The sequence below is a fragment of the Chelonus insularis genome, unplaced genomic scaffold, assembly GCF_013357705.1.
Source record: "Chelonus insularis isolate UGA/USDA-ARS -01 unplaced genomic scaffold, ASM1335770v1 contig_121_pilon, whole genome shotgun sequence".
Lineage (NCBI taxonomy): Eukaryota > Metazoa > Arthropoda > Insecta > Hymenoptera > Braconidae > Chelonus > Chelonus insularis.
The window spans coordinates 52,064-72,857 of NW_023276363.1; the positions used below are offsets into that span (position 1 = coordinate 52,064).

Consider the following 20,794-nt stretch of genomic DNA (forward strand, 5'->3'; position numbering starts at 1 on the left):
GTATTTTATCATTCCTTCCCATTTATACGTTATTCAAGGTAATGAGAAGAAAATTTGTCTCTTTAACATTAAATTATTGACCCAATTATTCTAGAAAGTTAAGCTATTTTTTTTTAGAGTTTGTATGCCTTCAAAAATCAATAATAAAGACGCACGCATACTTTTATCTTAGAATAGGTCTCGTTTTTAGCTAATTTCAAGTAAAATTATTACAAAATTATCTTAAAGAAAGATTTTTACCTATAAATATCTAAAGAATTGTTATTCTTTCTACATTTTTATTTAGATTATTCTTGGATATATTTATAAAATCATGTTGCGTCAACTGATGACGTATTTATAGGAACAGAACAAAAATATTAGTCATTTAAAAACGTATGCGTTGAATCATTCTTTATTTAGAATGATCATGCTAAATAGCATTGAAATATTAATAATTTAACTAAAGAATTATCAACAATTTAATTTTGTAGCATTCTTGATAACAAGTTTTTCATTTTAGTTGTACGCATGCTTTGCCACACTCTACCGATCGTTTGGAGATGCCACACCCCTTTTGTTATATACATTGGAGCCTGGAAAATCCCCTGACACGTCTTGTCGGACTTGTTGACCTGTAAATTCTATTGTGTATCATGAAGATTCCCGCTATATCTTGGGACAATACAACAGCTCTCCTATTGTCTAAGCGTCACTGCTCTGAACCTACGTGCTCCTGTAATTGTTAAAATTTTCTCAGCAGCGGAACTCAACTTGTTAGATTTTATGGTTCCATATTTAAACAGCTGGACTTTACTCATTTTGAAGAGCGTGCGTACAGTGCTGGCAGGTATGACCTATTGTTAGATTTTCTTGCGAAGGATCACGTAGTCATTGGAATTTATATATTGGCCAGGAGATTACAGACCCTTCCCGTATCTGCATTATTTTCAGTAAGCAACATTTCTCTTGAATGCATTGTAAATTTTACTTTCACCAAACCTGTCATCACCAGATATTCCGTACTTGCAAATTATTTAATTATTATTACATAGACATTCAGGAAAAATAAGACAATGTTTTAAAGACTCTTAAAGCCACGAGTCAACATATTTGCTGTAATTACTAGAAACTCAAATTTTCCGCTACGAAAATTCTATTTTAAAAAATATAATGGATATCAATATTGAATAATTTCCAAGTATTTAATTATAACATGTATACTTGATATAATTGCTCTATTAAACGCTCAAATAGATAATAGTAATATATTAAAATCAATCAATATTGATTAATAAATCATTACTAATTTTTTTATACTGTCCTTGCTTTTTAAATGAATCATGGTCAATGAACAAAGCATTGTACACTCTATTCTCTTAAGCATGTAGCTATTAAATTAAATATGAATAAAATAACATTAATTACCAAACGTTTCTCTTTAAATTTTTTCAAATTTATCTTTTTCATTAATTTAAGATTTATTTTATCACAATTATATGTTTCTTATCTGGATCATGTTTCAGTGTCAATGAAGACGAACGTCTGCCATGCACATTATAAAAACAAATAGATATATACTTAATAAGTTAAATTGATGTAGAATATACATGTATATATTTTTTTTTATTTTTCAAATTAACAAAAAGAAGAAAATATAAAAATGATTAATGTAGAGAAGTATTGAGTGTTTAAATGGATCAATAATGTCTTCAAAAACCGACGTAGGAATATCGTTGGTATTTTTCTTCTTGTACCCGTATATTAAAAATAGTTGGAAATTATTCAATATTGATATCCATTATATTTTTTAAAATAGAATTTTCGTAGCGGAAAATTTGAGTTTCTAGTAATTACAGCAAATATGTTGACTCGTGGCTTTAAGAGTCTTTAAAACATTGTCTTATTTTTCCTGAATGTCTATGTAATAATAATTAAATAATTTGCAAGTACGAAATATCTGGTGATGACAGGTTTGGTGAAAGTAAAATTTACAATGCATTCAAGAGAAATGTTGCTTACTGAAAATAATGCAGATACGGGAAGGGTCTGTAATCTCCTGGCCAATATATAAATTCCAATGACTACGTGATCCTTCGCAAGAAAATCTAACAATAGTTTATACCTACAGGTCTTAATATTTGGGGGCCCGAGTGCGCTTTTTCTCTTGTGGAGCCGTTAGGAGCGACAGAGACCATTAGATATCTCTCTGTTTCACTCGCACTCACACAAAACTTCTGCGCACGCGCCGAGTATTGAAAAGCATGTGTGCGAGTGAAAAATTTTCTACAGGACAAAAGAGAAAAAAGGTCTGCAATAAAGTACAGCTGAATCGATAGAGAATTTAATTTTCTATCGATATATATATATATATGATTATGAAACGTAAAATAGTAAAATTTTCCCAAACATTTGAAGCGCATAGAACTTAGAAAATTTCTCGCGCTGACAAATTTCGAGCTCGGCAGTAGGAAATCCTTTTTCACTACCCAGCATGGGCCTATAACTTTCCCCCTTTACTCGCCGTACAGTGTCCTTGTCACTCTTACGGTTGGAGTGTGCATTTCACTCGCACACATGCTTTTCAATACTCGGCGCGTGCGCAGAAGTTTTGTGTGAGTGCGAGTGAAACAGAGAGATATCTAATGGTCTCTGTCGCTCCTAACGGCTCCACAAGAGAAAAAGCGCACTCGGGCCCCCAAATATTAAGACCTGTCTAACTTTTGACAGGTAAAAGATAGAGCAGAATGTTGTATGGGTAAATTATGCAATTTTCGATTCTGCACATTTTGAGCCAAAAACCGGGCTGATCAGTGCATTTTTACAGATATTAGAGCGATTTAAATAATAAATTATTAATAAAAATAATGAAAAAATTAATACAAAAAAATTTTTTTACTCTGAGAATATAGTCTAATATCTCATGTTTTGTAAAAAATCGCCACAAAGTAACTTGTAGGGTTAATTTTTTTTATTAATTTTCTTAGTCTTGACTGAAGCTTCTGTCAATAGTGAAGCTTCAGTTGCGAATAACTATGTAGTGATCTATATAGTGTTAGTTTGTCTATCGCAAACTAAAATTATCCCATTTCCCTCATTTGACTGGACTAAGCTGTTCAAATATGAAACCATATAAGTCTAACAAGTTGAGTTCCGCTGCTGGGAAAATTTTAACAATTACAGGAGCAGGTAGGTGCAGAGCAGTGACGCTTAGAGAATAGGAGAGCAGTTGTATTGTCCCAAGGCATGGCGAGAATCTTCAACATACACAATGGAATTCACAGGTCAACGAGTCAAACAAGATGTGTCAGGGGATTTTTCAGGCTTCAATGTATATAGTAACTAGTATATAGTATTCTATATAATGCATGTAAAGTTTATTGATATCGAATAAATAATTACAAAACACTGTGTATTAGTAGACCAGCTTACATAAACACCATCAGTATTTTTACAAAAAATTTACATTAAACATATGAAATTATTTATATTAAAATGGATAAAAATCGTGAGTCCACAACGACTCCACGCTTTTCATTATACTAGCATTAATAAATCCTAAATACGTATAATAAAGTGTTAATTTTAAAAGAGCAAATTGTTCTCCTATTTTCAATTTTAGTCGTTTCCATCGACCTCTGCTGTACTTTAATTTTTCACCATAAACCGAATGAATACAACATTTGGACATTTCCATTAAGGCTGACATTCTCGAGGACGTTTTTAAAGTATGCTCAATGCTGCGTATAAGATCATTAGTCTTTAGTACTAACAGCATTTGTCTATTCACCCTTTCTAGTACTTCACTAATCTGAGGTAATAAATTTGGGACTTCGTTTTGAAATTGTTCCTTTTCATTACTTGAATATTTCGTCCTTTCTACTCCAGCCATTATTGTATCCCAAGTTCTACCTGATACCATACATGCAAGTAATCCATACATATCTTCAACACCAAGAGCTGCACAATACTTTCTCATTGTCTCTTTGTCTCGGTCAAGAATGGCCAGCCAAAGTTTAGAATAGGACCAACGAAACTCATTACTTAATTCTGCATAAAGGCCATGGTCAAGTAGCACTAATTCTACCTCATTTTTGGAATTTTTTCTGACAAGAATATTTCCAGGATGAGGATCGGAATGTACAAAACCCGTTATAAAAATCATATGACTGTACAGGCGACCCAGTTTACTGCTCACTTCGTATGAATTGATATTGTGATCACGAATATACTTTAAGTCGTTTATTTGACCTCCTTGAACAAACTCCATGGTTAACACACGTGGAGTAGAAAGGTTCCAATATATTTTAGGGACTTTAAGCCATTTGTAATGAGAAAATAAATGCTCTAATTTTTCAGCATTTTTTCCTTCACACATGAAGTCAAGCTCTTTAAATATATTTTTTTTAGTTTCATCTACTAGCCAGTCGAATTTAAATTCAGGAAATATCCAAGATGTTATTTTGACAAGAACAGACATAGTTTTTATATCGACATAAGCATTTGATCTTACTGCTCTATGTTGAACTTTAACAGCAACAGTTTCTCCATCTTTTAAAACAGCTTTATGAACTTGAGCTAGACTAGCAGCTCCAATCGGAGAGGGATCAATAGATGAAAATATTTCGTAAGGATCTGCTTTCAAATCTTCTTTCAAAACAGTTAACACATCGTCAAATGGAGATTGAGGAGCTGAACTGTGTAAAACTCTCATGGTTGTTACGTATTCTGTTGGTAATAAATAATCTAAAGCTCCTATATGCTGACCTATTTTGATATAAACACCTTTGTTTGCACAGCATAACTCCAATAATTTTTTAGCTCCAAACAAATGAGCTTCTGATTTAACTTTAGGATACTCCGGTGATGATCTGTCTATTTGACTACTGTAAAGTGCTTTATTATAATTTGATCCTATGATAAATACTGCTACTGCTGCTCTTCCTAATCGTACAATCCCAATAGATCCTGCATCATAAGCATTAGATCTCCATGACGCAAAAGTCCCAATTCCTGCTGTTCCTATTATTGCATATTTGAGAAGTCTTTTTGATCTGAATAATGACATTTTAATGAAATAAATTTCCAAAAATGATTCTTTAGATTCAGCATACACTGGCACCTGAAAAAAACAGGTATTTTAAAACTACTTTTCTAATAAACATAACCTCATTTTCATGATAACATTGTTATCAAGTATCAAAATCATTAGATAATCATAATTATTGATCATCATTATTAAAGAAATAGGTTACTCGACTCGATAAACATTCATAAAAAAACAATCATACTCACTAGATTTAATAAATTACTTTTAACAACAAATACTTAATATAAAAAATTAAATCTTCAATAACATAAAAAAATACAAGCAGTTTTAAGCACTCTCAACATGATATAAAGGCACTTTTGTACGTTATATTGATTGTTGATAAAATATACTTTGATTTAATTTGTAAAAATTTATTACAACTTTACTGTTAATCATGCATATCTAACACTTAAGTTGATGAGCCCAGACTTTGTCCCTCTACTCTAACTTCTGACACGTGGTATTGGAAAAGTGTTGACGCAATGTGTTAAGGTATTTAATAACTATGTAAGTAAATCGCACGATTCGTTGCTAATGGATATACTGATAAAGGAATTTTAAAAGTAATCAAATAAATATTAACCATTTTTCCGGTATTAAACCATTACATAGTTATTCAAAAAATAAATAAGGAATCTATATATGTATTTTCTCTTTTATACTAATGATTTTTTCAAAACTGGTATAATCGAATAAATATCGTTAATAGGTAGATAGATATTTCTTTTTATTAAAAAACCACAAAAAAGGTGTAACAAACAAAATGAAGCCTTTAGCTTTGAAAAAGAAAAAAAAAATAAATGGTATTTTAATTAATAACATCAAAGTAAAGATAAATTTATATGCTTCATACATTTTTTAAAAATTTTTACATAAATATTTTTTTATCATGCTCATAAAAATTTAATTCGAGCAAAGAAACAATCATTATAAACTAAATAGTCTACTAATCTGAAATTTGTATGTAGACAAAATTACATATGAATTTTGCCATTTTACATAAATCTAACATTTTTATTATAAAAATTTTTTATAATTTATGTACACAATAGCATAAATACTTTACGAATAATTACAATTCTTCTATCGAGCTGTACGTGTGTCTTCAGCATGATCGATGAGAAATTTCTGGAAATAACAATTTTTGTGACAAATTGTTGAGAAAATCCATTTTAAGAACCCTAAATTATCTAGTACAACAGCTTACCTTTACAGGGCCAAGTGCATTTATTAGTTGTAATCCTAAACTCCTCGCTAATACAATTGGTGCTGCCGTTCCTTTGTATAATCTATGTAAAGCATCTATTGCAAGCATGGTGGGCACATTATGTCTTTGTCTTGATGTTTCATATTTCTTTAAATACTGAGTATCTCCTAGCATTGCTCCATCTCTTACAGCATTATTTAAAACTTTCACTAAAGTCGTAATATCTCCAAAACCAAGATTTACACCTTGACCAGCTAATGGATGAACTCTGTGGGCTGCATCGCTAAATATAAGAATTTTTTTTTGAATATTTTTTATAAACAAATATTTTTTATTTTTTAAGAATCTGAAATTCAATCAATTTTATTACCCTATTAAAACAACTCCATTTGCAACATAAGACGCAGCATGGCCAAACCCTAAAGGAAAAGCAGCTCGTGATCCTTCGATTATTTTAGAAACTGAAGGTTGAAGCTGTCTCGAAACTCCAGTCTGTAGTGAGAATTGTTCAAGCAATTGTTGCAATGCTTTCATACCACTTTCAACAACACCATTCCTTGGATAAACTTTCCATAATGCATCATTTAAAGCATCAACAAATTCTTCTTCAGAGACCTTCAACAGTCTTTTTGCTTCACTGGTATTGATAGACCAAACAACAGAGCTCAAGGAATCTGTTAACTATAAAAGATTAATGAGTAAATAGTTTATTGAATAATTTTTTATAAATCTTGTTTTATTTAAACTTACTGGTAATAAAGCTACTGGACCATTTGGTAGAAATCTTTGCCACGCAACATTGTTTTCTGTTGGCTGAAGGATAAAATTATCAATTGATTATATGAATCATCATGTAGCTCATAAAATATTTATTTACCTCTGATAATTCAACAGTTGCTACAATACCCAGTTGATCATAATCCCATCTGATCCATTGTACGTTCATCGCTTGACGCACACGAGAATTTACTCCATCAGCTCCAACCTGCAATTTCCAAAATCAATTAATAATTAAATAATAATTAAATCATCATCGTTAAATTCAATAATTCAATAACATTCAAGAAATATTCAAAAATTATGAAATATTCAAACTAAATTTGAAAACGATTTTCAAAGAAAAAATGATGAATGAAGACGTTATTAATAGTTCTTGAAAGTAATACAAGGTACTAATGAATTATAAAAATAACTTGTTTTACTACTAGAACTTATAATTTTGTATGTTACAGAAACTTTATAAAAAAAATATTTTATAACTACGCTTTATTCTACCGAATATAAACAATCTTAGATTAAACATTTTTTGCAATTTCCATGTAACTAATTCTTTATCACAGTTTGAATGAATCTAATTTTTATGCTCATCATTAAATCATAATAAAAAAAATTTATTCTACAACAAAGTATTAAACATTATGTTTGCTAAATATTTGTAAACAATTATATAATGAATCAAGATCAAAAGTAAAAGGAAAAGTCATTGGCAACTTTTAATCGCCACTTCCCAAGCGGATGTTGCTATCAACAAGAGGCTTCTGCAGAAGTTTGAGGTTGGCCTAGTTTCCTGTCGTGGTTTGCGAGAAAAGAAAAAGAATTGAAAAAATTTATGTTACTCAGATAAACTCACTTGACGATACTGGAATGCAAAGATCAACGAAATCTAATTATAAGTTAAAGCTGTCTTATAAACATCTGGGAACACGTGAGGGAAGATGCAGGATTGATCAACATACGTTTCCAGTTGTTCATGGTATTCGAAACGACACTAAGTGCTTTACAATATTACATGTTTTTTAATAACGTGATGTAGAAAATACGAGTCCTTCGTTATTTGTGATTCATTGTCAGTGTATTTTATGATTAATAAAGAGATTGGACTCTCAGCCAATTGCGCTTTTGGCGAGGATGTTGAATCCACGTCGACAGAAATCATCAGATAAACTAATGGATCGTCGTACAAAACAGCAGGCTAGGAAATTCGAAGAAAACATTCATATGGCATCGATTACAGTAGATTATGAGGTATTTGTTTAATCCGTCTATGTCACAATATATAAAATTAACTGGGTTTAATTTAATCAACGTCAATATATTTGTCATTGATATCAATCAAACGTATTTAGTAACTCTTCTAAACAGTTTTTGATTCGTTAAATGTATATTTTTTTTCTTTTCAATCATCATTTTTGATTTATTTTTAAGACTCAACCTGGAGATATGTGGATGGATAGTGTTGATTGTGGTAGTATATCATCTGAAGGCTGTTCTATGGAGTTGGCATGTGCCAAACACATATTAACATCTCATCAACAACCATGGGATTCTGATGAAGTAACACATGCTCTATTCAATCTTCCTGCTGGTGAAACTGCTTTGACACTTATTCCAACTATTCATGGAGAAACTTTTGAGAAAGTTGTTGAAGCATTAAAGAACTCTAATATTTTAGCAACATTGAAGGATCAATTTCCAGTCATCTCCAACTTTGCTAATGGGTACGAGATTATTGTCAGATTATTATAAAATACGTTTCATCATAAATATTGTAAAAAAAAAATTTTTTTACAATAATTAAATTAGTTTTTATAAGCAGATAATAATGTAAATAAAAATTGTAGTGATATGAGAAAGTCTTCTTACGCAGCTCAAAATGAAACAGCATCATCATCAGCACCAGCATTAGTTTTAGCAAAATGGCCAGAAACGTGTCTTTTGGTAGCGTGCTGGCTTGGACAATACGAAGTGGTTAAATTATTACTGGAAAGAGGTACCAACATATCAGCGAGAGACGGAAGTGGAAGGTTGGAATAATATTTTCTTAATTGATTTCAAATCAAACATCATAAGTTAAACATCATAATTCTTTCTCTAGAACTCCGTTACATCTGGCAGCATCAGCCGGACGCATGAAAATAATTGAAGAGCTCTTAAAACATGGTGCAAATCCTAATGAATGGGATTCAAATAAAGAGTACACTGCTCTTCACTGTGCTGCAGCCATTGGTGACGTTTGCTCAGTCAGAAGCTTGATCAAAGCTGGTGGAAATGTTGACGCTGGACTTCCTGGACGAACACCATTACATTATGCAGTTCTCAGCAATATTCCTGAATGCATAGAATCTCTTTTGAAAGCCGGAGCTTCTCCTAATAATCCTCAAGTTTACACTGAGACTCCATTACATGTAGCTGCAAGTTTAGGATCTGTGCGAAGTGTCGTTTTACTTTTAAACTATGGAGCTGACGTGAGAGTTCAATTTGGTCAAGCACGATCAACTCCACTTCATTTAGCGGCTGAAGAAGGTAGCAGTGAATGTACAAAACATCTCTTGGAAGCTGGGGCTCCGATTGATGCAAGAAATTCAAGAGGACAGACTGCATTACATCTTGCAGCTTTAGCACAGTCTGCAGAAACTTTAGAAACACTTATTGCAGCAGGAGCTAATGTAAATATTGAAGATGATGATGGAAGAACACCTTTACATACTGCTGTTGCTAAAAGTTTTAGAAGTGGTGAATTAGTGCGAATGCTTATACAGGTAATATTAAGTAATTTATAAATAAAATTTGCAATGGAATAATGCTCCAATTGATTCTGTTATTAATAGGCTGGAGCATCAGTAAATAAAGCAGATAAATTTGGCTACACCCCTTTACACATTGCAGCTTTAAATGAAAGCTCGTTTGTGGTAACTTTATTATTGGCGAAAGGAGCTGATGTTACTGCACGAACAAAAGGAGGAGTATCTGCCTTGAGTTTCATTATTCGACGAACACCAGACGTTCTTTCTAAATTTGTTGCACGATTAGATCAAGCAATATCCTTACATGATCATGAACTTGGCGATGTTGATTGTGAATTAAGATTAGATTTTAGACCTTTGGTACCTGGAGGAAGAGGAGAAACTGATTTAATGTTATGCCTAGTAGAAGTGGGACAGAGACATATTCTCAAACATCCACTCTGTGAAAGTTTTCTTTATTTAAAATGGCTTAGAATTCGTAAGTTTTTTCTTTTTAGTTTAATATTTCATTCAGTATTTGTTGGAATCTTCTCAGCATATATTGTTGTCACATTTTTATACGATCAACAAGCGTTAATGAAAATACTTTTTTGGCCAGTTGCAGTATTTACTTGCATTTTAGCGTGCAAAGAAATCTTCCAATTATCACATGGTCTCTGTAATTACGTGAAAAGATGGGAAAATTGGCTTCAATGGGGAGTAGTTTTTGCTTCAAGTGCAATTTTGTTTAAACCAGCTGGATCTTGGCAACATCATGTTGCTGCTGTAGGTATACTGCTGGTATGGATGGAGCTTATGATGGTAGTTGGAAGATTTCCTATGTTTGGATTATATGTTCAAATGTTTACCCAAGTTTCTCTTAATTTTTTCAAATTTCTCGGAGCATATATGTGTCTTATAATCGGGTTCTCTTTAGGATTTAGTGTTCTTCATCAAAATTATAAATCTTTTATGAATCCTCTAGTTGGTCTACTAAAAACAATTATTATGATGTCAGGAGAATTAGAATTTGAAGATGTTTTTTTTGATAAAGAAGCACCCCTTCTATATCAAGGCACTGCTCATTTAATGCTACTTGCATTTGTAGTATTAGTTACCATCATTTTGACCAATCTCATGGTCGGTCTTGCTGTTTCTGATATTCAAGAACTCCGTCGATGTGCTGGACTAGACAGGCTTGTACGTAGAGCTGAACTTGTTGCACATTTAGAAAGTATGTTATTCTCTAAGTTCCTAGATCATTGTCCTAAAAAACTCGTCAAGCCATGCAGGAAAGGAGCACTTCTTTTACATCCACCTCATCACTGCGCTATCCACATCAGGCCTAATGATCCCCGAGAAAAACGACTGCCGAAAGATTTAATAAAGTCTATTTATAGATTAGTATCGGAGAGAAAAATTAAAGTAAGAAGTGCTGTTATGTCATCTCGAAACACTGCAGATGGTGAAGATCATCAAAGGCTTAGTAGGTTATATAGTCTCAGTTCCAATAACGATAATAATAGACAATTACTAGAATTGTTTACTGAATTCAAAAGGTGTTCTCAAAATATTTGCGTACGTTTAGATACATTAACAAATAAAGTGGAATCGATTGCTAGAGAAATTGAGCCACAAAATGATTTATGACATAACTTTTTATACTATTTTTAACATTTTGTAATAAATTTAATGTATTAGTCATCAAATTTATAATTTTAATAAAAATTGGTTTATTTTAAGTGAATTGTTTTATTGCAACTGAAAACTATTATTTACTTACCAACAATTGACTACTAAATTCTTCTCCACTTTCAAGTTTAACAGTAGTTCTTTCTCCATGAATCTTTGGTAAAACAACATCTTGTACTTTGGCGTTATAAACAACATGGACAGATGGATGCTTTTCAAGTTGTCTAGATACTGCATGAAGGATTAGATCATTTTCTACAATATAAGCTATTTCTTCAGATAGATGATCTTCATTAAATGTGATCATGGCATCAGAACAGGCATCCCATACCTTATCATTAATAACATGTATCAAATACTAGGGATAACATTGAAGGTCATTGAGCATGATATATATATATATGATAAAATACCTGCATTTTACGAACTGGAGCATATCGAATTTCTTCAATGTGCTTCCATGCACCAATACTTGATAATAATGTTCGTGTTTGCTGATTTAAAGCAACAACTCGATTAGAATATTTTTCTTCCTGTTTATATTCGTGTTTCTTACTTCCTTCAAGTAATAATATTTTCGTTGGTTCAAGTGCTCGATTGTTTGCTGTAGCAAGAGTTAATTATTCGAAATAGTTAAATATTATGGAAAATAGATCTTATCTGCTAATTGATATGATTAGTAAAGAAAATAATTTCTTTTTTAAATACTAAACAATGAGATGCAAACATTAACATTTATTTTTCATTGGTTAAATATTAAATGAATAAAATATTTTCTTTGGAGCTAAACAACGCAATTTTTTATGATTTTAAAATTCTAACCTAAAGCAACCGCAAGAGTTGTTCCGATCATACCACCTCCAGTAATAATGATATCATGATGTTTATCAATGTTTCCAGTATCACAATGGTGTTTTCTAGATAATATAACATTATTTGCAGTTAAAACAGCGTGTTTTGACCATAAGTTTGTACAAATTCCTCGGGAACATGACAAAAATTCACCAACAAGCGCCATTTTGTTTGGCGCACTGGTGTCAGAATTTCAAAACAAGCGTCTGTTTATATACTTGTAAAAGTTAATCTTATAAAAATGATTAAAAAAGTAATTTCAAGAAATCATTTATGGTTTAAATATATTTACTAAATATTTTTAATAATTAAAAATATAAAAACTACTCAGAATCAACAAAGTCTAAGCAAAGTAGGAAGTATCAGAGGAGGTTGGAATCTGATGTACGTAAACAAATCATATAATTGTTTATTATTCATGTAATTATGTTACTTAACTAATTTTATATACAAAAGTATTCTCTCAATTATTATTACAAAAAATTATTCATAGGTTAATTTGACAATCATAATGATGGTCAACGTTAAAAACATAAATCTTTGAAAAATTTTATAAATTATTATTAGGGCTTGATGTTATCCAATACCCAGTCCAGATAGAAAACAATTTTAGTATAAACGCCAGGAACACCGTCAGTTCCACATCTTCTATGTCCAAAGCTCACAATCCCATATTGCACATATCGAATATTGTCATAATAAAGTGCAGGTGCTAATAAAGGACCACCACTATCACCTCCACAAGAATCTTTTCCAGCTCTGCCACCAGCGCATATATGTTTATACCAAATAGTTACGTAACGAGGATACCGTTTAGCGCATTCTTTATAATTCATTCGAGCTAGAGTCACCTGGAGAAGTTCGTTGCTACGTGGTCCACGTTCTGTTGATCCCCAGCCAAGCACTGTAAATCGTTTAGGACCATGGCTTGCTGTAGGACCAATCGGTAAGCAAATTGGTTTGATTGTTATCTGTGAAAAGTCTATAGGTCTATCTACTCGTATAAGTCCTATGTCATTTTTTAGATTCCTTGAATTAAATTCTGGATGGTAGTGAACTTCTTCTATGTTGAAATCTTGATGTCCATTAGAACAAACTAATTCATTGCCATCATTATCTCGATCACAATCACGATCTGTATTTAGATTATGTTCTCCAATTCGTACTGCGTCTAAAGTGAGTGCTAAAATATATATCAATGTTTCATTAGAAAATCTGATAACATATCGATTGAATAGTTTTTATTATTTAATGATTAATTCAGTAACTTACGTGGTGAAAGATTCGTCACACAATGGGCAGCAGTCAATATATATCTTTCATTTATTATGCTCCCACCGCATTTAAATTCTTTGGTTCCATTAAAATCATATGATAGTAATGCCATCCAGGGATAATCTATCACACTTGTCTTTGCACCTCCCATTATTTTTCCATTAAACATTGGTCCACAGATATCATGCTTCAAGTACTTCAGATTGGGATGGTTTGCAGTATCAGGGAATTTTATTTCATCATCTGATGAATCTAACGATGAAAGAATCAGTTTATCTTGGGAATTAAATTGAATTATTTCATTGGGTGGAATTTCTTTGCAACAAACTTTTGGTGTCATTCCTTTAAATCCACATTTAGATTCTCTCAAAAAGTTTAGAGAAGTTTCATTGATTGTACGTCGATTTTTTAAAAGTTTCATTAGAGCACTACATTCAGGAAGAATAATGCAAATCCCATCCTTCTTGTCTGGTGTTGTACAACTTTCATCTATAATTATAAAAAATATTATCAATAAATTATCATTCATATTTTCAATTACAATATTTATTGCTAGAAATAATTGGTACTTACTTTCATCGATGGCAGTGATGGATGCAAGTGTAATGCATAAAATAATGCAATGTAAAAAAAACGAAACTTTTCGCATGATCATTTGATTTTTAAAATCAATTTTTCTCAGGTTGTCAGTTGAAAGAGCACTGCTGCTCTTTAGACGATGTAATTAACAACTAAACAGCTCTGAATATGAGCTGGTCATAGTCCCAGACACCTCATTTCTCCCACCATTTACCAGGAGGAATTTCCTATGATCCTTTCTATCAATTCAGAAATCAGGTCTCTTACAACCCAATTCCATAAGTTCAAGTGTAAATAAACAAGAATACTTATCTCCCCATTTGAGCATAGAATTCAATTTCCTTCACGAGTGAATAGATGTAGCTACCCTTGAACCTACTGGTAGCTGTTTGAAAGTCAAAAGTTATCGAACCTTATGTCTGGTGTTAAATAATAGTCAATGGCAAATCAAGAGATGAATAGAACATTAAGTAATTAAAGTTAATATAACAATTATATTTAAATGGAAATAAATAAGTTTAATTATCATTAATGATTTTTTGATAAAATTTTGAAGAAACGTTTTATCAAATTATTTATTAATTTATTAAGAATTTATATTAATACCAAGTCTATTACATCATGAAGACGATAATAAATGACTATTATATTAATCAACAGAATTTTTGTCAGGAGTGTAATATTTAACATTCAATGCCCTGATTTAATTAATAAACAAAGATGATGAGATAAGTTGACTCGTCAATATTTTTCTAAATTGAATAATTTTTTAATTTGAAATATTCTTTCAAAAAGAAAAATTTTTTTAAAGTCTAGTTGAAAAATACAGATTTTTTGTATGAGGAAGATTGTCTGGAAGATGTTCTTCCCTGTATTTTCTTGAGTTCAAAGTCACCATGGTGACACGTTCGCCTGCGTTGACCGATCGATTACAGGTGAAGTACCTGAAGAACGTACATAGCAATATAATAATAATGGAATAAATCCGTGAAGAAGTGATGGAATTGTTTTTGAAGTGCAATATATAAAAATGTCTGAACATAGAGGTACATCATTTGTTCATTCTTGTGTTAAAGTACCAGTCGATCCTTATAGTCGTCAACCAACACCATCCTACGAACGTCCAAGAGTTCAGAGGATAGAGAAACGTAGGAGTAATAAAAATGATAAGAGTCGTCGCATTAATTTTGCATCACATTCATCAAGTGTTCAAGACTCTAACCAAGAAGCTGGTAGTTCAGACGACAGTAATTTGGAAAGTTTCCTGGATTTCCTTGATAGCATACCAGATTACCAAGAAGTTTATCATCTCTCTAATGAACAATTCAAACAGAAGTTGGATTATCTGAAGAGAAAACAGAAATTGTTGTTAAAGAATTTTAAAAATTGCCTGGATCATGATGAAAGTAATGATAAATGTCTAAGTGTTCAAGATAAGCCAATTCCTCAGACAATTTTACCACCGTCGACTCCGTCTATTCCAGATAAATCTAAAAGATGGGATCAGAATAGTCGAGATTTAAAATTGTTAGGAAAAAAATGTAGCTTAGAAGATTCTAGAACAGCAAGTCCTCTACTGTTTTCGTCAGGGACATTTGCTGGTTTAGCTGAAGATCAAGATCTTTTAACCTTCAGGTAAATTTGGTTATTATCCAAATCAATTAACGAAATTTTTAACTTTTTTTTTCTTGCTGTATTTTATTTTTTTTTTAGATGTAGGAATAAAGACAAAGCAATGAAAACTCTAAAAAATAGAGAAATCCATTCAGCTGGTAAAAGTTGGAGTACATGGAGCGAGTCAAAAAGCACTGATAGTGATGAAAGTGATTCTGAAAATAGCGTTGAAACAAGAAGCTTACCACCGAGTAGTCCTAAAAAATGGCAACCGACTGTTCCAAAACCTTTTTCTTTTGCCTTAAGGTTTGTATTAAATAATATCTAATATAATTTATTATAATAATTAATAGTAAAGATAAAAATTACTTCAAAAATTGTTTAAATTTAGAGATGAAGCAGAAAAATTTATGAATGAAACTGAAACAAAAGCCACAGAAAATAATAAAGAAGGCTTCAAGAAAGGGCGAAGAGTTAGACCAATTCCTTTGACATCTAGAATTCCTCTTTACGATAAATTAATGGCTGCTAAAGAAGAGAGGTATAAAAAATTTAAACTTATAATACTCTTAACAATCGAATAAATATTATTTTTATATTACATGGAAAAAATATATTAAATATTTTTTTTCAATGAAGGAGTCGAATGATTCGTGAAGAAGCTGCTTGGAGTTTGATGTCTCAAGTAAAACCGTTCAAACTAGAATGTGATAAACGAGCAGGGAAAGCAATGAGTCGTTCAAGTCCTGAACTTTATCGAAAAAATAATAAATCTACATCAAAATTTCGAGCAAAACCAGTACCTAAGGATTTATTTGGTACAGAAATTTATGATCGAATGCTTGAAGAAGAATACGTGCGACAAATGCAAAAAAAAATCAGAGCAGCAGAGTTGTTGAAGTCATCATCTTTACCACCTTCTATGGCTAGACGAGAACGCATAAAATCAGCATATATTCCAAGAAGAAGAAATTGTGCCAATGATGAATGTCGTAAAAGTGAAGATTCATCCAGAATGTGTAGCGTTACTCCTATGACATCAGAAAGGTCTCGATCAGTAATGACAGATTTTTCTGGCAGAGGAAATAATTTGGCTGCTATTCTTCGATGTCAAGCATCGAGGTAAGACTTTATTATTAATTGAGTAACCAACCCAAATGATGTAAGAAGTTTTTAGGGAAAAGTTAGAACGAGAGATAAGAGAGAAAATGGAAGAACAAGCAAAGGAGTATGCTATTAAATTGAGGGAATCACTGACCAGTAAAAAACCTGCTTGGCGAGCATTAAGAACAGCTGCGAGGTAATGTAAATAACAAGAAAAATTTAAGACAAAAGGATAGAAAAAAACTCATTGTTTATTTTAGAAAGGATCTCGAGAGTGATTTAAATTATCGTACATCCTTGCGAAGGGACGAAGCAAGAGAGCAAGCTGAAAGACACCGTTTTGAGATGGAAATGATGTTGGATCGAGTAACTCGTATTCCTACACTTTTTGAACGTCATTCACAGGTAATTGATAATTGCAAATAGGAAACATTGTGAGTAATAAAAGTAATTTTAGATAGAAAAAGCATTATTTAAAAAATTTTTGAATCAACTTTCTAAGAAGAGAAACGAAAACCAGAGTTTCCAGGCAATGCGACAACTACAATCGCGTGATTATAAACTTGAGCGTAAAAAGAAGAAAAAGAAGAAAATGCCCAAATCCGAGCCAATATTACATTCAAGCAGTTTAGAATCAGATATTAGTCCTGCATCTCCTTCTAGACCTGATTCAGGGTCTTTTATTAATACTCCAATGACCAGATTATCTCCTGGCGAATCTTCCAAATCTTCAAGCTCTAGAAAATCACATGCTTCCACTGGGAGATCAGAAACTTCTATGATTAAGAAAAAAAATGAACGTGGACCATTGAGGGTTTCTATAAATGAAACAGCTGAACTCATTGAAGACCATGATGATATTGAGGATAGATATATGAGCAGCCATTGTGATGATCACAATGCTGCTAATCCGTGCAATAATGACAATGCTCAAAACTACGATTCTGATGCTTGTGACGAAAATAAGTAGTGCAATAAAATAAGTATGACTGAATGTTTTCTAATTTATTATAAAAAAAAATCATTCAACTTATGTATGTGTAAATAAATCATAAACATATTTACTACTTAATCCCAAGGAATTTATAATTATATGAAAAGAGTATATTCCGTATATTTTAAGAATCTATAATTATTTCTATTGCAATAAAGTAATTTTTCTATTTATTTATGTTTCTAGTAATCATGATTGATCAGTCTTGGGACGTTCTTAAACAAATAGAACAGTTTAAAACTACGTAAACTATAACTTCTTATTACAGTTGTGATAAGCATTAATCTCTCATAGAATTTAATATCCAATCCATATAATGAGTAACTCTAGTGTAAACTCCAGGAATGCCTTCGGTTCCACAATTTCGAGGTCCGAAACTCACAATTCCATATTGAACGAATCGAACATTACTATTATAAATTGCAGGTGCTAGCATGGGTCCACCGCTATCACCACCGCAGGAATCTTTCCCATCTTTTCCTCCAGCGCATATTTGTTTTTCCCAAATAGAGATTCTAGAAGGATAGCTACTAGCACACTCTTCATTAGAGACTCGAGGTATAGTTACTTTCAGTAGATCTTGACTACGAGGTCCAATGTCTGTTGCACCCCAGCCTAGGACTGTTACTTTTTTAGATCCAAGTCTTATAGCAGAACCGATAGGTAAACAAATTGGTTTTACATTTATTGGAGAAAAGTCTATTCTCCCATCAACTCTTATTAACCCTATATCGTTTTTTAGAGTTTTTGAACTGTATTCTGAATGATATAGAAAACTTTCTACACCAAAGTCCTGATAACCATCAGCACAAACAATCTCTAGACCATTCTTATCACGATCACAATCACGTTCTGTACTTAAATTGTGCTCTCCTACTCTCACACCATCCACAGCAAGTGCTGCAAAATATTTTATATTTCAATAATAATTATCATTAATATGAAAATAGATGAAGTAATATCAAATTACTTACGCTGTGGGAGTTCTGTTAAACAATGTGCAGCAGTCAATATGTATTTATCATTAATTATGCTTCCACCACATCTAAATTCTTTCCTTCCGTTAATATTATATGCTATTAATGCCATCCAAGGATAATCTAGCACGCCAGTTTTATTACCATTAACTATTTTCGATTGTGTGATCGGTCCACAGATACTGTGATTTAGAAACCGCAAGTTAGGATGTGATGAAACATCAGGAGGATCGAATGTTGATGATGATGATGCTGGTGGTAAATTAGTAGAAGACGTAATTGTTATTCTTTCTGTATTGCTATCCGGTGCAGAAGCTTGTGAATGTTGTGGAGCTTCACTCTGCTGGATGTTAGCTGATTTACAGCAGACTTTAGGTGTTTTACCATCAAATCCACAGTGCGAAGCTCTTAAAATCTTTAGAGACGATTCTGGAATTGGCTTAGGACCTTTGAATACTTGCATCAGAGAATCACAATCATTTAAATTGATACATTCACCAGCATCCCTAGTCGGTGTATAGCAAGTTTCCTCTAAAAAATATGACAGATGTTAAAATAATAAAATGTCAAGGTGAATAAACCTTTCTTGAAATAATTTCAATATTGTTAATTGACATGTAATTTTTATCGTTAACTTGAGATAAATCAATGTAATTAAAGTCATGGTCACATCATTTTGATTATTTTATGATTTTTTTTTGTAAATCTTAGTTACTTCATAAAATTTTAAAATTTATAAATTAACACCATTAACGATATATCTTACATGAATTTATTTAAATATATTCAACATGTGTCAATAGACGGATTTACTTTACATAAAATTCTATGTTCCTTATTGAAATGACGTAAATAATTTAACTTACGAGCATCAACAGTGAAAAAGAATACACCAAGACAGAAAATAATTTTTTGAATCATGTTCAGCAACACTTCTAGTTCTAAAAAAAATTTAAAAACTCATTTGAATGATAGAAAACAATATAAAGTTGAGTTTGATTGTTTCTACTTACTTTGAAGATAGAAAATAACTGAAATGATAATAACAAATTTTCCGGTATTAAAATAACTCTTATCTTATAACCATTTTATAATAAGTATCTATTTCCAATAAAAAAAGAAACAATTAGTCATCTATCACTGGTACCGCTATTTACTTCTTAGTATTCAAGTTATTAACTCAAACAAAACTTCTTCTCTTTAGATCAACTATTTATTAACTAAACGATAAACCGGTTGCGATAGCATTTTGCGATCTGCTGCCATCTGCATTTGTCCTTGAGGATTTTTTTTTACAAAGTTTTATTTTTTTATTATTTTTATATGAAGATTCACTTCCACTGCTAAACGCATTTTACGTAGGGACTGCAAACATCATATTCCAATAAACGCAGTTGATTTGGTAGTAATGATATTGAAACTGAATACCTTAAGTATAATATTGATTGATAATAATATTGAAGTGATAAATATATATTAGAATTCCATTTTAAATTCAATCCCATGGGAAACTCCCAGTTCAAAGCATTTGGCAAGCTTTAACATGTGTTTATATGAACAGTTACATGAATGTTGATTAGAGTTATTATTTCCGTGACCCGTAAGTAAATCTTAATGACTCAGAAGTTATGATTGATAAGATCATCCTCAGTTTTAATCATTTCTACTCAACAAAATGATATAAAATAAATTTTTATTAATTATTACTCATGAATTTATTTAATAAAGAAATGAATATTAAAAGCAGTAAGGAACAATATTTTTAAACAGCTGCAAATTCGTAACAATTATTAAACTGTTACTGATGTATATTAATGTAAAACCCTTTTACTCCAGATGATTAATATAAATTAATACTTATTATTTATTATAAAAAATGTAGCTTTATTTTTTAATATATATATTAGACATGATAAGTTAAACTTA

At 31.5% G+C, this 20,794-nt stretch overlaps 6 protein-coding genes across 6 annotated transcripts; 2 read left to right on the plus strand and 4 right to left on the minus strand.

Moving 5' to 3' along the window:
* Window positions 1-3,339: 3,339 nt before the first annotated feature.
* Adck1 (aarF domain containing kinase 1) lies at window positions 3,340-5,550 on the minus strand. The gene is made up of 2 exons (XM_035082539.1): window positions 5,275-5,550; window positions 3,340-5,101 (listed from the first exon to the last, which is right to left on the minus strand). The coding sequence occupies exon 2, from the start codon at window positions 5,045-5,047 to the stop codon at window positions 3,470-3,472; it is 1,578 nt and encodes a 525-aa protein (XP_034938430.1). The 5' UTR covers window positions 5,048-5,101; window positions 5,275-5,550; the 3' UTR covers window positions 3,340-3,469.
* A 604-nt stretch (window positions 5,551-6,154) lies between these two features.
* On the minus strand, window positions 6,155-7,224 carry Coq6 (ubiquinone biosynthesis protein COQ6, mitochondrial). The gene is made up of 5 exons (XM_035081034.1): window positions 7,156-7,224; window positions 7,029-7,091; window positions 6,649-6,959; window positions 6,279-6,561; window positions 6,155-6,199 (listed from the first exon to the last, which is right to left on the minus strand). Exons 1-5 carry the CDS (start codon window positions 7,222-7,224, stop codon window positions 6,155-6,157), a joined length of 771 nt encoding a protein of 256 aa, XP_034936925.1.
* A 684-nt stretch (window positions 7,225-7,908) lies between these two features.
* Window positions 7,909-17,323, plus strand: LOC118065628 (uncharacterized). The gene is made up of 12 exons (XM_035081047.1): window positions 7,909-8,031; window positions 8,151-8,303; window positions 8,484-8,776; window positions 8,900-9,082; window positions 9,154-9,817; window positions 9,887-11,427; window positions 15,224-15,814; window positions 15,893-16,099; window positions 16,185-16,334; window positions 16,433-16,915; window positions 16,971-17,093; window positions 17,158-17,323. The coding sequence occupies exons 1-12, from the start codon at window positions 8,029-8,031 to the stop codon at window positions 17,321-17,323; spliced, it is 4,557 nt and encodes a 1,518-aa protein (XP_034936938.1). The 5' UTR covers window positions 7,909-8,028.
* Window positions 12,794-14,536, minus strand: LOC118066492 (CLIP domain-containing serine protease 14D-like). Its single transcript, XM_035082564.1, has 3 exons — window positions 14,174-14,536; window positions 13,598-14,089; window positions 12,794-13,508 (listed from the first exon to the last, which is right to left on the minus strand). Exons 1-3 carry the CDS (start codon window positions 14,253-14,255, stop codon window positions 12,889-12,891), a joined length of 1,194 nt encoding a protein of 397 aa, XP_034938455.1. The 5' UTR covers window positions 14,256-14,536; the 3' UTR covers window positions 12,794-12,888.
* A 77-nt stretch (window positions 17,324-17,400) lies between the features above and the next one.
* On the plus strand, window positions 17,401-17,867 carry LOC118065634 (uncharacterized). Its single transcript, XM_035081059.1, has one exon. It carries the CDS (start codon window positions 17,430-17,432, stop codon window positions 17,865-17,867), a length of 438 nt encoding a protein of 145 aa, XP_034936950.1. The 5' UTR covers window positions 17,401-17,429.
* Window positions 17,868-17,929: 62 nt separating this feature from the next.
* LOC118066485 (phenoloxidase-activating factor 1-like) lies at window positions 17,930-20,386 on the minus strand. Its single transcript, XM_035082551.1, has 4 exons — window positions 19,882-20,386; window positions 19,735-19,809; window positions 18,866-19,399; window positions 17,930-18,791 (listed from the first exon to the last, which is right to left on the minus strand). The coding sequence occupies exons 2-4, from the start codon at window positions 19,787-19,789 to the stop codon at window positions 18,172-18,174; spliced, it is 1,209 nt and encodes a 402-aa protein (XP_034938442.1). The 5' UTR covers window positions 19,790-19,809; window positions 19,882-20,386; the 3' UTR covers window positions 17,930-18,171.
* Window positions 20,387-20,794: the final 408 nt, after the last annotated feature.

What these genes read in the sequence shown, in the direction of transcription:
- Adck1 (XM_035082539.1), bottom strand. Translation starts at nt 5,047, where the DNA reads ATGTCATTATTCAGATCAAAAAGACTTCTCAAATATGCAATAATAGGA.
- LOC118066492 (XM_035082564.1), bottom strand. Translation starts at nt 14,255, where the DNA reads ATGATCATGCGAAAAGTTTCGTTTTTTTTACATTGCATTATTTTATGC. An exon ending in CATCACTGCCATCGATGAAA is followed by an intron (nt 14,090 to 14,173) that starts GTAAGTACCAAT and finishes TTATAATTATAG; the next exon opens with ATGAAAGTTGTACAACACCA. An exon ending in TGTGACGAATCTTTCACCAC is followed by an intron (nt 13,509 to 13,597) that starts GTAAGTTACTGA and finishes TATATATTTTAG; the next exon opens with CACTCACTTTAGACGCAGTA.
- Coq6 (XM_035081034.1), bottom strand. Translation starts at nt 7,224, where the DNA reads ATGAACGTACAATGGATCAGATGGGATTATGATCAACTGGGTATTGTA. An exon ending in CAACTGTTGAATTATCAGAG is followed by an intron (nt 7,092 to 7,155) that starts GTAAATAAATAT and finishes TTTATCCTTCAG; the next exon opens with CCAACAGAAAACAATGTTGC. An exon ending in AATGGAGTTGTTTTAATAGG is followed by an intron (nt 6,562 to 6,648) that starts GTAATAAAATTG and finishes TCTTATATTTAG; the next exon opens with CGATGCAGCCCACAGAGTTC.
- LOC118065634 (XM_035081059.1), top strand. Translation starts at nt 17,430, where the DNA reads ATGCGACAACTACAATCGCGTGATTATAAACTTGAGCGTAAAAAGAAG.
- LOC118066485 (XM_035082551.1), bottom strand. Translation starts at nt 19,789, where the DNA reads ATGATTCAAAAAATTATTTTCTGTCTTGGTGTATTCTTTTTCACTGTT. An exon ending in CTTTTTCACTGTTGATGCTC is followed by an intron (nt 19,400 to 19,734) that starts GTAAGTTAAATT and finishes CATATTTTTTAG; the next exon opens with AGGAAACTTGCTATACACCG. An exon ending in TTTAACAGAACTCCCACAGC is followed by an intron (nt 18,792 to 18,865) that starts GTAAGTAATTTG and finishes AATATTTTGCAG; the next exon opens with CACTTGCTGTGGATGGTGTG.
- LOC118065628 (XM_035081047.1), top strand. An exon ending in GCGAGAGACGGAAGTGGAAG is followed by an intron (nt 9,083 to 9,153) that starts GTTGGAATAATA and finishes TTCTTTCTCTAG; the next exon opens with AACTCCGTTACATCTGGCAG. An exon ending in CAAGATCTTTTAACCTTCAG is followed by an intron (nt 15,815 to 15,892) that starts GTAAATTTGGTT and finishes TTTTTTTTTTAG; the next exon opens with ATGTAGGAATAAAGACAAAG.